The 17976-nt window shown below is 37.2% G+C and overlaps 1 protein-coding gene and 1 non-coding gene across 2 annotated transcripts in view; one reads left to right on the forward strand and one right to left on the reverse strand.

Moving 5' to 3' along the window:
* LOC134328236 (NACHT, LRR and PYD domains-containing protein 12-like) overlaps positions 1–17976 on the reverse strand; it is a 373426-nt gene that overhangs the window by 182663 nt on the left and 172787 nt on the right. The window contains exons 13-14 of the mRNA XM_063009317.1: positions 12099–12272; positions 11700–11876 (exon numbers count right to left, since the gene is read on the reverse strand). Coding sequence (XP_062865387.1) covers positions 11700–11876; positions 12099–12272 — 351 coding nt within the window. The remainder of the gene's footprint in view (positions 1–11699; positions 11877–12098; positions 12273–17976) is intronic.
* On the forward strand, positions 6181–6345 carry LOC134329691 (U1 spliceosomal RNA). The gene has a single exon (XR_010014915.1). It is a non-coding gene; the product is annotated as a U1 spliceosomal RNA (small nuclear RNA).

The following is a 17976-nucleotide window of genomic DNA, read 5'->3' on the forward strand; positions in this document are numbered from 1 at the left end:
AGTTATCACATTCAGAAAGGTTTTAGAGCTGGTGCTTAGGTGGCACAGCGGTCTAAGTCACTAACACACCATAAGATTATACTGACCTCAGATCAGTAGAACATCCTCCATCTTTTATATAGTTAAATGAAGGATCCATTGACTGGTCACTGTTCATGGAGACACAGCTGGGTTCAGGTGAATCTGGTCTCGTACCCTCCATCACACTGGAGTAACACTGAAGTAAAGGTAAAACCAAAAATAAATAACTATATAAAAAAGCATGAGTGCACCTAAAAGTTTAAGTTCAGAGAAACAGCACCAAGAACATGACACAGTAATCAGACAGCTTAGCTAACTAGCAGCTAGTGTAATTAAACTAGTCACATACTCTAATAATAAAATAAATGTCTAAGCTGGGATTTAATAGCGCTCTGTAATGCTTTTAGTTTTACACCAGTATGCCAATAACTCAACCAGCGCTGATCTGATTTAACATTCTTAAATAAATGAAAGTGTATTAATAACAATCTCACTCTCATCAATGTGTTAGATTAGTGCTTTCTTTATAATCACACACAGCATGGACACATTATCAGTAAAAATATTCAAACACATACAGTAAAAATCTTCATTTGAAGAAGTGAATTCCAACCTTTCTTCAGTAAAGTTTAAACTCTTAATGCAATACTCCCATACATGTTTATTATTTTATGTTTATTATTGTGTTTCTATTATTTTGTCCACCGCCTGCATGAACATCTGTGTTTACACAAAAACAAGGAGGTAGTTTCTTTAAAAAATCTTTATTCTGTTTTATAAACCCTGTGTTTTTTTTAGTTCGTGTGTATGAGAGAAAAATATCCGTGTTGGTGTGGAGGCCTAAATATCGGTGTTAAATGCGACGCATTTTCAGACAGTTTACTTACAGTAAAAATACCAGGTAATTAAAACAATTCTAAACATTTCTCTATGAAATACGGATTTATAACATTTACATATTACAACTTTATATTCACAAACTCACCGTGATTCTCTCTCCACATAAACCGAAGATTTTACTTTCGCTTTAACTCGATGCAGCCTTTAGCTGCTCCTCCAAATTTCCCTCGTTCTGAGTTCAAAGTCGCGAGTGTAACCTGAATCTACAAAAGAGAGGATTTTAGTTTTTAAACAGTTAGACATACAAAATCAGACAGTAAACAAAAGTATATGTTCTTTGTGAATGACGAGATTAAACAGCCTTCATGTGTTACTAAAGAAGAGCAGAAATGCTATCTTATTTACGTTCAAACAATTTGTCTCCTTGTGAACTCTGCACTCAAAGTAGCGGTCGCCATTGTATTAACAAAGCCCAAAATATCTGTTATACAAAGTGTTTCAACCTATATTTAGCGAGTTTTCAGACCCCTCTAGCCACTTTTCTTTTTTTTTTTTCAAAAAAGCGACTAGCGACAAATCTAGCGACTTTTTCTGGTGTTACTGGAGACTTTTGGAGACTTGGACGTGAAAAAGCACATGTTGTGCAGTTACTGTTACTGTCCTCAACAAGCAGCTGGTGATGTATGGCAAGCCGTTTTAGCTTTTAATCCTCTTTTTCTTGATATCAGGAATTAAATTTTTGATATCAAGAAATAAATTCTTACTAGTTAAAATTTTATTTTTTGATATCAAGAATTGAATTCCTGATATCAAGAAAAAGAGGATTAAAAAATAAAACGGCTTGCCATATGTGAGTGTAACTGTGTTATTGTGTGTATATGTATGTGTCAGAGTCCATCATGTGAGTGCACACCTAAACACAATCGTATAGGCAAAAATAAACATTACTCATTTGTTTAATGCATATCATTTTTCAAATACTGTATACTGTTTGGGGCATGTATTTTGGTTAATTGCCATTGCAAGGTTTGGTGTATCATAGCTTTGTGCCATTTTGCATTCACTTAAGTTACTCTTAAGTAAGTTAGACATATTTATGGTTTATATTTAATGTATTTGTTAAAAGTAGATGCGTTCTGTAATAAATGATTTTTGGTAATAATTCATGTTTCCATGTTATTGTATCATTGTTTAAATTGTTTCACATTCAGCAGATTCAGTGCAATGCTAACAAACATTCAAATTAATGTTTAGAGATATTAGGCTACAGGATGTTGGATTAACGTAATTCTACGAGCAGTTGGCATAACTCAAAAAGACTAATGCAAAATGTTGCCTTAATTTTTTTTGTTGACCTAATGTTTTATTTAATATTAACAACTTTTAAGTTGAATGAATATTAAATAAAACATTAGGTCAACAAAAAAAATTAAGGCAACGTTTTGCATTAGTCTTTTTGAGTTATGCCAACTGCTCGTAGAATTACATTAATCCAACACAATATTTTAGGTTTGGTGGATTAGCTTTTTATAATTCAGTAAAAAGCATTTTTAAATAACACTAACTTAAAAATATCTGTTCATGTTGACAGTTATTACGTTTGTGTAATTTAAAATATTGTGTTGGATCAACTTAATTCTACGAGCAATTGGCATACAGTGTATCACAAAAGTGAGTACACCCCTCACATTTCTGCAGATATTTAAGTATATCTTTTCATGGGACAACACTGACAAAATGACACTTTGACACAATGAAAAGTAGTCTGTGTGCAGCTTATATAACAGTGTAAATTTATTCTTCCCTCAAAATAACTAAATATACAGCCATTAATGTCTAAACCACCGGCAACAAAAGTGAGTACACCCCTAAGTGAAAGTTCCTGAAGTGTCAATATTTTGTGTGGCCACCATTATTTCCCAGAACTGCCTTAACTCTCCTGGGCATGGAGTTTACCAGAGCTTCACAGGTTGCCACTGGAATGCTTTTCCACTCCTCCATGACGACATCACGGAGCTGGCGGATATTCGAGACTTTGCGCTCCTCCACCTTCCGCTTGAGGATGCCCCAAAGATGTTCTATTGGGTTTAGGTCTGGAGACATGCTTGGCCAGTCCATCATCTTTACCCTTAGCCTCTTAAATAAAGCAGTGGTCGTCCTAGAGGTGTGTTTGGGGTCATTATCATGCTGGAACACTGCCCTGCGACCCAGTTTCTGGAGGGAGGGGATCATGCTCTGCTTCAGTATTTCACAGTACATATTGGAGTTCATGTGTCCCTCAATGAAATGTAACTCCCCAACACCTGCTGCACTCATGCAGCCCCAGACCATGGCATTCCCACCACCATGCTTGACTGTAGGCATGACACACTTATCTTTGTACTCCTCACCTGATTGCCGCCACACATGCTTGAGACCGTCTGAACCAAACAAATTAATCTTGGTCTCATCAGACCATAGGACATGGTTCCAGTAATCCATGTCCTTTGTTGACATGTCTTCAGCAAACTGTTTGCGGGCTTTCTTGTGTAGAGACTTCAGAAGAGGCTTCCTTCTGGGGTGACAGCCATGCAGACCAATTTGATGTAGTGTGCGGCGTATGGTCTGAGCACTTACAGGCTGACCCCCCACCTTTTCAATCTCTGCAGCAATGCTGACAGCACTCCTGCACCTATCTTTCAAAGACAGCAGTTGGATGTGACGCTGAGCACGTGCACTCAGCTTCTTTGGACTACCAACGCGAGGTCTGTTCTGAGTGGACCCTGCTCTTTTAAAACGCTGGATGATCTTGGCCACTGTGCTGCAGCTCAGTTTCAGGGTGTTGGCAATCTTCTTGTAGCCTTGGCCATCTTCATGTAGCGCAACAATTCGTCTTTTAAGATCCTCAGAGAGTTCTTTGCCATGAGGTGCCATGTTGGAACTTTCAGTGACCAGTATGAGAGAGTGTGAGAGCTGTACTACTAAATTGAACACACCTGCTCCCTATGCACACCTGAGACCTAGTAACACTAACGAGTCACATGACATTTTGGAGGGAAAATGACAAGCAGTGCTCAATTTGGACATTTAGGGGTGTAGTCTCTTAGGGGTGTACTCACTTTTGTTGCCGGTGGTTTAGACATTAATGGCTGTATATTGAGTTATTTTGAGGGAAGAATGAATTTCCACTGTTATATAAGCTGCACACAGACTACTTTTCATTGTGTCAAAGTGTCATTTTGTCAGTGTTGTCCCATGAAAAGATATACTTAAATATCTGCAGAAATGTGAGGGGTGTACTCACTTTTGTGATACACTGTAACTCAAAAAAAAATTAAGGCAACGTTTTGCATTAGAGTGTGTATTCAGTATTTGGCATCATGCAAAATTGTCATGATGCAGTGGAAAATACTGTTATGTACTGTAAAAACTATTTACAGTATTTTACTGTGTGGTATGTGGTTAATAACTGTAGAAATTACAGAAATGTCTAACAGTGTACACTCAAAAAACAAAGAATTGGCATTCGTTCTTGTTAAGCAAACAAATCAAATTGATATTAATTGATTTGACCCATTTTTAAAATGTACTTAAAATATCTGTGTTAATACAACGTAATTATCCTAATTGTTAAATTGACCTAAATCAATCAACTGAAATAAAAGAGAATAAATTGAGTTTATCCAACTCTTGCGAGGTTTTAAATTCATTAAACAAAAAAATTACTTTTGATTAACTTAAAAAAGTTAAGTAATTGAACAGAAAACCCTCCCATAAATGTGTAAGTCCGCCCCTTTTCAGCTGTTGGTGAATCAAAAATGATTTTCGGATAGCCATTTCTTCTTGTGTGAGGATCATTTGTTTTAACTTTTGTAACCTGCAAATTACTTTTACTTTTCATTTAAGGCTTTTTGTAAAAGTAAACGTGTCTTTCTCGAATATCTTTTGGAAAGTAGAACCTTTGTTAAACTAAGTCGACGAACTTTATTCCCCCGACTGTGCTGTGTTTGAGTAGCATGTACACCAGTCTGACGGAGCTTTTTCATCTTTCATCCGTTAACCCAACTCCAGTCTAATGTTGGTAAGTATTGTACTTTACTTAACAATTTTGTTTAAAATAAATGATCTTAATGTTGACACTAAATAAATAATCAAACAGCGCTGCTTTATTTGCCGTGTTTAGGCTACATACTAGCATGCTAGCCTTCATACAAAGCAAAGAGTGTGCTGGCTTGTTTTATTGTAATCCTTAAATGAACGCTATTAATGTTGATATTAATATTTTTGTTTCTTGTTTCTTTGTTTTGTTTTAGAGAGCTGCCAGCCAAATGTTAAGAAATCAGCTTGCCGTGTGAAACAGTACAGGTTCATGATTACTGTAAAGAGCTGTTTGTGCTTTCATACAGTCTGTACAGTTTTTAATGTTTCCTTGACATGTTGTATTTTAAGTAAATACTTCTGAAGTGAAATAAAAAAGAGAAGAATTTTATGATTGTCTGTTTTTCTATAAATAAACATTTCTAATTGATATTTAAAATGTATTTAACATAAACTATTTTTAACTATTTTTTTAAATTGAGCTCAAGATAAGTAGAATTATTGGGAAAAGCAGTTGCTATAACAAAAAAAGAAAGTTTAAACAACTTGCCTTTTATGTGTAATAACTTAATGTTTTAAAATCATAAGTTAAATCAACAAAATTAACTTAATTGTTACATCAATTTTAGTACAATTAGTAGAACCAACATAAGTAAAATAAGTTAAATCAACATGGTTTGGAACAACTTAAATGAAATAAGTTGCATCAACTTTAGGAAAATAAGTTGGATCAACACTAGAAAATCTTGTCCAGATTACCTTAATGAGTTGAGTCAAACTTAACAGATCAAATTAAGTTTAGACTACTTAAATAAATTGTGGTGGATAAACAAAATTGCTTTATGTCCAAATAAATAAATACAATTGTGTGGAAATACTTTCCATAATTCAATTAAGTTCAGCCAAAGAATTTTTTTTTTGAGTGTAGGCTATTTGACCATTTCATGATTGAGCTATGCCAAACCCGTAAAGGGCATGCTTGTCAGGTGCATTTTTACAGTATTTTTTTGTTTGTTTGTTTTGTTTTGTAGATCAATATTAGATTATCATTCGTTCAACTGTTTGTTTTTTTAATGTTTATAATGTTCAGGCGAATGTCGGCATGGTTGTTTTGATGTTGCAGAATAGCGGCGTTTGTGTTCGGTGAGGTTTGTGCTGGTGTGATGAGTAGATGAATTGAGTCACCGTGAGTTTGAACGGTGTGTGATTCGGTGTCTCTGTTCGGCGGTGCCTCTGGACCTCATACTTACCTGGCAGGGGCAAGACCATGATCAAGAAGGTGGTTCACCCAGGGCGAGGCTCAGCCATTGTACTCCGGTTGTGCTGACCGCTGCGAATTCCCCAAATGTGGGAATCTCCGACTGCATAATTTCTGATAGTGGGGGACTGCGCTCGCGCTCTCCCCTGATTTCTGTGGTGATAAAGAAAGAGCTTGTAGATTTTGGCGTGTGTTAAATGTGCTTGTTTTTCGGAGTGACTTAGGTTCTGTTTCGTCGTTCCTGGGCGTGCAGCTTGGATCAGTATCACAGATTTGTGGTGTTACTGCTTGAGAGAAAAAAAAAGACGTAGTCGCCCAGAGCTATTTTTGGATAGGCGGCGTTTCCATGAAATGTTTGCAGACACAAACGTAAAAGAGACCGCTAATTTAGATTAGCTTTAGCAGCGATTTCTTGGGCTATCTGACCATTTGATGATTGAACTCGGTCACAACGGTAAGGGCCACACTGTAAGCCCGGATAAGTTCAATTTACTTAAAAAATTTGAGGAAACCGGTTGCCCTAAAAAAGTTAAGCAATGTATAATGAAAACTTGAGTTAGCATAACTTAAAACAAAGTTATTACACCTATAAGAAAGTTGATTAAACTTTCTTTTTTTTGTTATACCAACTGCTTTTTCCAACAATTCTACTCGTTATCTTGAGCTCAATTAAAAAAAAAATTTGATTTCTTCTTAGTTTTCATGTTAATTACATTTTAAATATCAATTAGAAATGTTTATAGAAAAACAGACAGGATTATAAAATTATTTTTCTTTTATTTCACTTCAGAAGTATTTACTTAAAATACAACATGTCAAGAAAACATCTTTAAAACTGTACAAACTGTATATAAAGTTCTGATGAAAGCACAAACAGCTCTTTACAGTAACCATGAACCTGTAGTCAGTTTCACACAGTGAGCTGATTTCTTAACGTTTGGCTGCAGCTCTCTAAAACAAAACAAAGAAACAAGAAACAGAAGTATTAATATCAACATTAATACCATTCATTTAAGGATTAAAATAAAGCAAGCCAGCACACTCTTTGCTTCGTATGAAGGCTAGCATGCTAACATGCTAGTATGTAGCCTAAATACGACAAATAAAGCAGCGCTGTTTGATTATTTATTTAGTGTCAACCTTAAGATAATTTATTTTAAACAAAATTGTCAAGTAAAGTACTGTTGGGTATTGTTGAGTATTAATGTTCTGTACTAATTGTATCAGACTACAAATGTTTTATCTGTTTTGTAAGAGGCCCTGTAAATGCTGAGTTTCCAATTAAAATGTGAATGTATGTGTTTTTCAAAGAGGAAACTGAAATACAATAGCCTATTGTTCTGTACGTTCTATACCAAGGAAGGACAAACTTAAAGTGATCTTATCTCTTGAGAAGTGGGCTGCAAAATAAGGATCACAATGGAACAATGTGGACAGATGTATCCTCTTCTAGCTACACAGACAGTATGAGAGCTGACCGAACAGGAAACCACCACAAGTCTTGCACTTTTGCTGTGTGTGCAAAGAAAATACTCTTGTTCTGCTGAATCGTGGAAAAGCTTGGTCGACAAAGGCAAGAGAAGGAGGAGTCAGTTTTATAAATAGGAATCGTGCTCTACAGAGAGACACACTTCTGCATGCAGCTGCCTGTGTGTTTGGAAGAAGTGTGCTGAGCTCAGAAATTACTTTTACCAATTTATTTTGACTTCTTAATAAATTGCTTCTCTTGACTAATCTGTATTTGGCCTTCTTTCCTGGGTAAAAGAACACAAATCAACAGTACAACACTTACCAACATTAGACTGGAGTTGGGTTAATGGAAGATGAAAAAGCCCCATCAGACTGGTGTACATGCTACTCAAAAATAGCACAATCAGGAAGAAAATGTTCGTCGACTTAGTTTAACAAAGGTTTCACTTCGCAAAAGACATACGGCTGACTGTAGCTAAAGAGTGAGGGCTCCTAGTGTAGCCATGTGTGTACGTACTTGTATGCACTTGTATGCATGTGCAGGTGTATATACAGTGGGGGAAATAAGTATTTGATCCCCTGCTGATTTTGTAAGTTTACCCCCTTACAAAGACTTGAACAGTCTATCATTTTTATGGAAGGTTTATTTTAACAGAGAGAGACAGAATAGCAACAAAAAATCCAGAAAAAAAACATTAAATAAAAGTTATAAATTAATTTGTATTTAATTAAGGGAAATAAGTATTTGATCCCCTACCAACCAGCAAGAATTCTGACCCCCACAGACCGGTTATGTGCTCATGAGGCACACAAATTAGTCCTGTCCCTTTATAAAAGACTCCTGTCACAGAATCAGTTTCTTCCGTTCAAATCTCTCGACCACCATGGGCAAGACCAAAGAGCTATCAAAGGACGTCAGGGACAAGATTGTAGACCTGCACAAGGCTGGAATGGGCTACAAGACCATCAGCAAGAAGCTTGGTGAGAAAGAGACCACTGTTTGTGCGATAATTCGAAAATGGAAGAAATACAAGATCACAGTCCATCACCCTCACTCTGGAGCTCCATGCAAGATCTCACCTGGTGGGGTAAGAATGATTCTGAGAAAGGTGAGGTCAGTCCAGAATTACACGGGAGGAGCTTGTCAATGATCTCAAGGGAGCTGGGAGCACAGTCACCAAGAAAACCATTAGTAACACACTTCGCCGTAATGGATTGAGATCCTGCAGTGCCCGCAAAGTCCCTCTGCTCAAGAAGGCTCATGTAAGGGCCCGTCTGAAGTTTGCCAATGAACACCTGAATGATTCAGAGAAAGCTTGGGAGAATGTGATATGGTCAGATGAGACCAAAATTGAGCACAAATTGTAAGACGCAAATCAGAACTTGACTCTAAGCTGAAAGTCATTCAAGACACATGTTATCCCCAGATGAAAAAAGCCCACTCCGGAGGTCCTCTACCACCCTCTGTAAATGGCCCAGTTCAATTTTATTTTCCAAAATTTAAAATTGCAGTTTCAAGAGGGGATGACTGTGTCAAGGTAAATGGCAGCATTGGCTTAGTCAGAAATATAATCTTATATGAGTAAGCGCCACATGTTGTTTATAATGCTTTTACTTCAGTGTCAAGCTTTTACACTTATCCAGTGGACTCAAGTGAGCTGGGAGTTTTCTGTCTTGGAGGCTTGTCAGCAGAGTTAGTTTGTGCCAAGGTTGATGACAAAATTACAAAATACATTGTCATGCCATTCACAGACAAACTTATTGGCATGCCAATACTTCATCTTACTTAAAGTTCTCAAACGTCAGACTGGTTTTTACAATATGTACTAACATACACAGAAAATTGAATTGTCAAACAATATATACTCTTTTTTTTCTGATTCTGATTCTTTTCTCTTTTTGCATTCTGTTAGGGATTTAGTATTATATAATCCAATTTACTTTTGCTTTTTATTGTTAACATATTTAGTAGGTCATATATCAGAAAATGAAATTTGACAGTGATTAGTTAATAAGGGGTTTTTGTATCTGTTGGTCCTGGATTTTGTAAAGTTGCTTTGAGACAATGTATATTGTAAAAAGCGCTATATAAATAAAGTTGACTTTACTTGACTTGACTTAATATTAGCATGGTTTATTACCAAGATCTTGATGTTATTTTTTGCACACCCTCTGTCTTTCTTGCAGACATCCATACCTTCTTTTTCTCCTGCACTCCTTTACACAGTTACAGTCCTTATTGTCCCCTTTTCTGTCTTTGTTTTGATCATTTTTCAAGGTTGGTGGTAGATGATGTTACACCTATATTATATGTATGTATATAGTATAGTATACAGTATGTATACTGTCATGTTAATGAATTGCTTTTTATTTACAGCAATAATTTTATGATTATATTAAAGAGTATTAAGTCTATGGTAATATTTGGTTTCATAAATGGAGGTCTATTTTTATTCTGTTTTGTGCTTATTATTCATGGTGTTCATGACCTCATGGTTAACTGCAAAGTAATTTTCCGGGTGCTTCAGATTGTTTTGAAAGAAGAGTTTAACCAATGTACCAACATACCTGAGGAAAATGTTGATATTTCCAAAATAGCTGAACAGAGAATTTCAGTTAGCAAATCAATGCTAATAGTAATGATTGTTATATTAGCAATATGAAGAGTTTTTTTCAATGTACCACCATACCTGAGGGAAACGTTGATATTCTTTTAATAAATCAATCCACTGTTTAAAACCATTTTGTGTTTATTTGGTCTTTATTATTAAAATTTGTTTTGTGCTCTGATACATACCAGTGTGATAAATGCAAAAATGAAGAAAATTGGAAAATGAGGTAAATATTTTTTCACTGCACTGCCTTACTTAATGAAAGTAAAAGTAATCAAGAATACATGCTCCACACAAAATATTCCCCCCAAAATAATTTAACAGTAGTTTCAGTCATTAAAGGTAACACAAACACAAGGTTTATTCAAAATCTCACTCATAATGTATTAGTGTTATTATTATTGTGATTATTACAGTCAATAACAGAACTGCTACACTTACTGTCCCTTTTATCAAATACTTACATTATCATCATCTTCTATATTTAACATCATTAATATGAATCACACTTTGTTTATCATCATTTTATTGTAGTTTATTGCTTTAATGCCAGGTTGCCACTGTTAGGCCCTTGAGCAAGGTTCTTAACCGTCAATTGCTTAGGACAACAAACTGTCACAGTATTGTAAGTCACTTTGGATAAAAGTGTCTGCTAAATGCCAAGAATTCCATCCCAGGACCTCTACTAATGTCTATTTTGGTCTGTTCTAATCATATTACAGGCAGGATAGTGAACAGCATGCTAATGCATCAAGCTAATGCAGGGTTTTCTAAAGCAGTCCTCAAGGACCCTCACCCTGTTTCCCAGCTCCTAACTCACCTGTACCAGGTGCTGAATATTCAGTCTATTACATTAATACAGATGGTACCAGACACCTGATGGATTCTCCAATCTCATTACTTCAGTACTGATGTACAGAAGGAGAGATGAAGGTCCATCAGCACTTTAGAGTGGGTTTGAGAGGGTTGATCTTGTACAGGAAGTGATGTCATGCACACAGAAAGCATGTTTACAGATTTGAGCAGTAAGAAGCTGAACAAAGTGTCACCATGTAGAATCCCAGTGTGAAGAGTAGATGGTGTTTATCTCCACTGCTCTTCATCTTCTTCTTCTCATAATTCAATGTGTATTCAAATCAGATGCTGTGGAAGAGATCAGACATGATCAGATGTTTCAGTCACCTCAGACTCAACACAATCAGAACCAGTATAAACACCATCTCACACACACACACACACAAGATTCATTGTTCACTGAAGAACCCTGATACAGATGAAGTTCTGCTAATGAGCAGTTCTGATTCCACAATACCACTGTGTGTGTGTGTGTGTGTGTGTGTGTGTGTGTGTGCGCGTGTGTGTCTAAGTGTCGGGTCAGTGTCAGGGTAGATCTTTATGTGTATAAAGCAACAGTAACTCACTGCAATTCCTTTAGGTTACATTGTGGATCCTCCTGTAGATCTTTGAGCAGTTTTACTCCTGATTCTCCTGGATTATTGTCGCTCAGTTGCAGTTTTCTCAGACGTGATGATGAATTTGATTTCAAAGCTGAACCCAGAGCAATAAAACCTTCATCTGTAATACTGCATCTCCATAACCTGCAGAAGGTTATCCCACCTCCTCCTCCATCTCCATTCAGATCCACAACCAGACAACATCACTGAGAAATCTTCAACATGTAAAACTATTCTATTATATTAATGATAAAGTCTTTTATCTTGTGTGGGGAAATGAGTAAAATATCAAACTCCTACACACATCAATAACAGTTTCTGTATGAATGATCTTCTGTATCTACAGTGTGAAAGTAAAGATCTTACTCCAGTATCTCCAGTTTACAGTGTGGATTCTCCAGTCCAGCAGAGAGCAGCTTCACTCCTGAATCCTTCAGTTTATTGTAACTCAGGTTCAGATGTTTCAGACTGGAGGAGTTTAAACTGAGAACTGAGGACAGAACTTCACAACTTTCCCTTGTTAGATCACAATTCCACAACCTGGAGAGAAATAATCGGATAAAACAGAGAAATGAAAGACGTCACCCTGCACCAGTAGGTGGAATCCAAGTAGCAGATCTGATAATATTACCCAGACTGCATTGCAGATGAAAGTAAAAGCAGTTGAATTGATGATGCTGAATCGGTAATCATTTCAGCATGAGTGTAAAATGTGATTTCAGACTTAAAGTGAATTCCACATGTTAAAGATTTTCAGAGTTTAAATGAGGAGTATTTAGTAGATTGTTATTAGCCGGTAGATCAGATAGGCAGATAAGTGGTTATGATTTTCTGTTGCTGTGTGATTGATCTGGGTCGCGGTTCTGCTGTTTACGGTTGGCTTTCATTTTGCAACGATAGCAGAGCATTATATGAAATATTGTGATTTTTCATGTTCATTTATTTGAGTATTTATTTGAAGTACTGTAAAACGGACAGCATAAATGTGATTGTGAGATTCTGCTGGTTTGTTTTTGATTTTGATCATGTTCCTATGACGAGGTAAGACCTGTTATATTTTTTATAGGTGCAACCCTAACCAAAGAAATAATGCTATTTTAAATTGATAAGAGCAGTTGCAGTGTGTTAGGTGTGTAGAGAGGCTAAATCCACACATGAACTGCTGATATGCTGCATGGCTGGTGAGCTGTGTGTAGTCTGCTGTATCATTCATCTGTCAACTTCTGTTAGAAAATAATGTTCCTCCTTCTGTTAAAAAAGTAACTAAGTCACGTTTACTCTGAGTACATTTTAATTTTACTTGTACTTAAGTAAAAATCATCAAAGTAATCGTACTTTTACTTGAGTACAATATTTTAGTACTCTTTCCACCTCTGCCACTGCCCTATGTAGTGCACTATGTTGGACATGACATAATAGAACTTTCACAAAAATAGTCCTTAAAACGGCTGATTTAAAACTCCTGGTATCCAACAGTAGCTTAGATAACTACTTATTAATCATTCAGTGACTGTTAAAAGGAATGTGTGTTTGTACTGTTAGGAAGTACCCTAAGTAGGGCATAGGTGACATTTGAGATGGGCCCACAGTCTCTTCTTAAACGGCGTTACTAATGAAGCAGAGGCGCTGGACTCTAACTACACATTTTCTGCTCTTTAACTATGCTGTAGTTCCTCACTGCCAAACAGGTTGTCCAGTTTCCTGCACTTTTCTGCATCTGTTTGCAGCTTCTTCTGTTTTTTATCAGGGGCTTTTTCTGCACCTCCATTACGCTTTTTCGACCCTTTCTCCATCTTGCACTCATTCACTATGTATTTTTTGTACCAGTGGTTGTGATTACGGTTTATCCTGGGGCAGGAACATTTCTGTGACTGGCCAATGGACATGCAGTGAGGATACTGTGGTGGGCCAATGCACACTTCAGGATTATTATTCAGGAATATTTAAAACAGAATTTATTTTTCACTCCCTCAGCGGCCCACATACAGAGCGGCCCACCGGGAAAACTCCTGACCCTCCCGATGGCCAGTCCATCCCTGCATATAGGGCGGCACGGTGGCTAAGTGGGTAGCACTGTCGCCTCACAGCAAGAAGGTCCTGGGTTCAATCTCCAGGTGGGGCGGTCCGGGTCCTTTCTGTGTGGAGTTTGCATGTTCTCCCCGTGTCTGCATGGGTTTCCTCTGCGTGCTCTGGTTTCCTCGCACAGTCCAAAGACATGCAAGTGAGGTGAATTGGAGATACTCAATTGTTCAGGACTGTGTTTGATATAACCTTGTGAACTGATTAATCCTGTGTAATGAGTAACTACCGTTCCTGTCATGAATGTAACCAAAGTGTAAAACATGTCATTAAAATCCTAATAAACATATCAAATCGTACCATATTACTTTTTTTATAATTCTACAAAGGAGCCAGTTTTTTTTTGTTTTTTTTTACCAACATGGTCACAAGATCTCATATTACCATATCATATCAGATTTTTACAATGTTTCAAAAGTGCGACAAGAGTATTACATCACAAAGATTTTTTTTTAACGTGGTGCCAATCTCATATTATCATATCATATTACTTTTTTACAATTCTTCAATACATGGTGCCAGTCTCATATATTTCCAAAAGTTCCACAAAAGAGTGACAACACAAGGTTTTGTTTTAACATGGTCACTAGATCTCATATTACCATATCATATTCCTTTTTTCAATTTTCCAAAAGTGCCACAAGAGGGCGACATCACAATATTTTTTTTTCCATGGTCACAAGATCTCATATTACCATATCATATTACTTATATTATATTATAACTCAGTGAAGAGTTGTGAAAATAAGCAGGCACAAAACCAGATTTATACCCAGCTAAATCAACTTTACTTAGCAGGTCTTTAAATGTTACAGGTTTTTACAAACAAAGTGTAATAATTAGACAACACAAATGTAGAAATTAGAACTCCCACTCACGAAGTGAACTGTAGACGGTGCCAAATAAAAGAAATAAGCAAAACAGCTAAACTGCGTAGCCAAGACCTAAGGCCTAAACTAACAAATAAACAAACAAACAAACAAACAAAATAAAAGGGGTGGCACCCACCTTTAACCCAGTGGGCTAAACAGAATAATAATAATATCTACATGTATGAATGTATGGCTGCTTTCTTGCCTGTTTACAATGGGGAAAGTGGGTAAGGGAGAAGGAGAAAAATTAACAAACTTTACAAAACTTTAGGCCACAAACAAACACAAAGCCACAATTACAGTGGTCTGACTATCTGCAAGTGCTCCTAACAAAGCCTTGTAGCTGTTTTTACTTAACCAGAGCTTTCAAAGTTTACAGGCACCAGTTCACATTAAACATTTGGAGGACTGGTGCAAGGATAACAATCTCCTCCTTAACGTCAGCAAGTCAAAGGAGCTGATAGTGGACTGCAGCATTAAGCAGGAGAGGAACTACCACCCTGTTATGATCAGTGGCAACATTGAATCCATCATAACAGGAAACATCACAGCCTGGTTCGGAAACTGCACCAAGCAGGATAAGCAGGCTTTCCAGAGGGTTATGCGTTCAGCTGAGCACTTCATCCGGACTGAGCTTCCTGACCTGCAGTCCATATACAGGAAACGGGGCTGGACAAGGGCCAGAAGGATAGTAAAGGACCCCAGTCATTCTAGCAATGGACTGTTTTCTTTGTTACAGTCTGGGAAACGCTTTTGTGCCTTGAAAGCCAAAACAGAGAGGGTAAGAAGAAGCTTTTTCCCACAAACAATTCGAGTAGCAATCACCAAAATAGCAATCAGGACTAACACACATGGATCCAAATTTGAAACTCGCGAGCTCAAAAAGAGGAATTGCATGCGAACTGATCATAAAATCGCTCTCATACTGTCTTTTTTCACTCTTGAATGTTGTTTTTCTTCTCGAATTTCATTGTTGTGCTCGCGCGCAAAAGCTAATTGCGCTTGGCTGCTCTTTCTGCGCGAGTCAGGGCCATCTCTATCAGCGAATGCTATTGGCTCTATGCACGCAAGCTCTGTGACGTGTTTCCATTTAGCCTTAGTCGGGCAGTCTAGCTTCTGGTTTGTGAGAACCCCCAGCAAAGTTCTAAACACAACATGTCGTATAGCGGTGAATATATAGAGTTTGCGTTTTCAAAAACAAGATCGAGGTGGATCAGAACATTCTCAGGGTTCATGTTGAACGCTGCATTCGACGGGTAAAAGAGCATAAGTTGTTCGACACAGTGATCTGTCCATTTCTGTTTACTGTGTTTTGACTGTATGTGAACTATCAGATTGGACCACTTGACAAGGCATGAAGCTAAACACTCGCCTTTATCTGCAATTTTTTTAAAGAACGTGTACATTTAAGTATTGTAAATATATATTATAGTTTATACTCTATTTCTGTGTTTTAACAAAAGCATAAAAAATCAACAAAAGCCTCTTTATTATGTAAACATACCTTTTATATCTACACTATTTGATTATTTTATCAGTTATACAACTACAGACTGTAGTTCATCTGTTTCTCTCTATACTGTGTTAGCCTCCTTTCTGTTCTTAATAATCAGGACCACTACAGAGCAGGTATTATTTAGGTGGTGGATCATTCTCAGCACTGCAGTGACACTGACATGGTGGTGGTGTGTTAGTGTGTGTTGTGCTGGTATGAGTGGATCAGACACAGCATGTCCACTTAGTGTCCACTCTATTAGACACTCCTACCTAGTTGGTCCACCTTTGCTCATCTATTGCTGCTGTTTGAGTCGATCATCTTCTAGACCTTCATCAGTGGTCACAGGACGCTGCCCACGGGGCGCTGTATTTATCGTCTTATTTACTCATACCAGCACAACACACACTAACACACCATGTCAGTGTCACTGCAGTGCTGAGAATCATCCACCACCTAAATAATACCTGCACTGTGGTGGTCCTGACCATTGAAGAACAGGGTGAAAGGGGGGCTAACAATGCATGCAGAGAAACAGATGGACTACTGCTTTTATATGGTAAGTGGAGCTGATAAAATGGACAGTGAGTGTAGAAACAAGGTGGTTTTAATGCTATGGCTGATCGTAGGTAGGTAGGTAGGTAGGTAGGTAGGTAGGTAGGTAGGTAGGTAGGTAGGTCAGAAGAAACAATAAATGAGCTGGTGTTTCAATACTGGCAGTTTAGCATTCATTTCATGATGAATAGACCACTTGAATGGTGTTAAAGACTTGAAATAAAATCTTTTTACATTTAACTTCAAATGAAAGTCATTTTTTTCTCTTTTGTAACACAAGGTTTTGAACTGAACAGCATATATATTTGATACCCCATTGCTGCCAGCTTGACACTGATAAATTATGTAATGACTAAGTCTTGATAACCTGCCGTAAGAAACATAAGAATAAAAAGAATCAAAGTTTATCCCTGCATTTACAACAAAAATGTTTTATGGAGAAAGACATGTTAATACTGTAACATAAAATTAATCAACTGACATGAAAATTTAAAGGTCTGACATACAGTGGTGCTTAAAAGTTTGTGAACCCTTTAGAATTTTCTATATTTCTGCATAAATATAACCTAAAACATTATCAGATTTTCACACAAGTCCTAAAAGTAGATAAAGAGAACCCAGTTAAACAAATGAGACAAAAATATTATACTTGGTCATTTATTTATTGAGGAAAATGATCCAGTGTTACATATTTGTGAGTGGCAAAAGTATGTGAACCTCTAGGATTAGCAGTTAATTTGAAGGTGAAATTAGAGTCAGGATGACAATAGGATGAGGTGTGAGTGGGTTTTATTTAAAGAACAGGGATCTATCAAAGTCTGCTCTTCACAACACATGTTTGTGGAAGTGTATCATGGCACGAACAAAGGAGATTTCTGAGGACCTCAGAAAAAGAGTTGTTGATGCTCATCAGGCTGAAAAAGGTTACAAAACCATCTCTAAAGAGTTTGGACTCCACCAATCCACAGTCAGACAGATTATGTACAAATGGAGGAAATTCAAGACCATTGTTACCTTCCCCAGAAGTGGTCGACCAACAAAGATCACTCCTAGAGCAAGGCGTGTAATAGTCGGCGAGGTCACAAAGGATCCCAGGGTCACTTCTAAGCAACTGAAGGCCTCTCTCACATTGGTTAATGTTCATGAGTCCACCATCAGGAGAACACTGAACAACAATGGTGTGCATGGCAGGGTTGCAAGGAGAAAGCCACTGCTCTCCAAAAAGAACATTGCTGCTCATCTG

Source organism: Trichomycterus rosablanca, chromosome 15 (genome assembly GCF_030014385.1).
Source record: "Trichomycterus rosablanca isolate fTriRos1 chromosome 15, fTriRos1.hap1, whole genome shotgun sequence".
Classification (NCBI taxonomy): domain Eukaryota; kingdom Metazoa; phylum Chordata; class Actinopteri; order Siluriformes; family Trichomycteridae; genus Trichomycterus; species Trichomycterus rosablanca.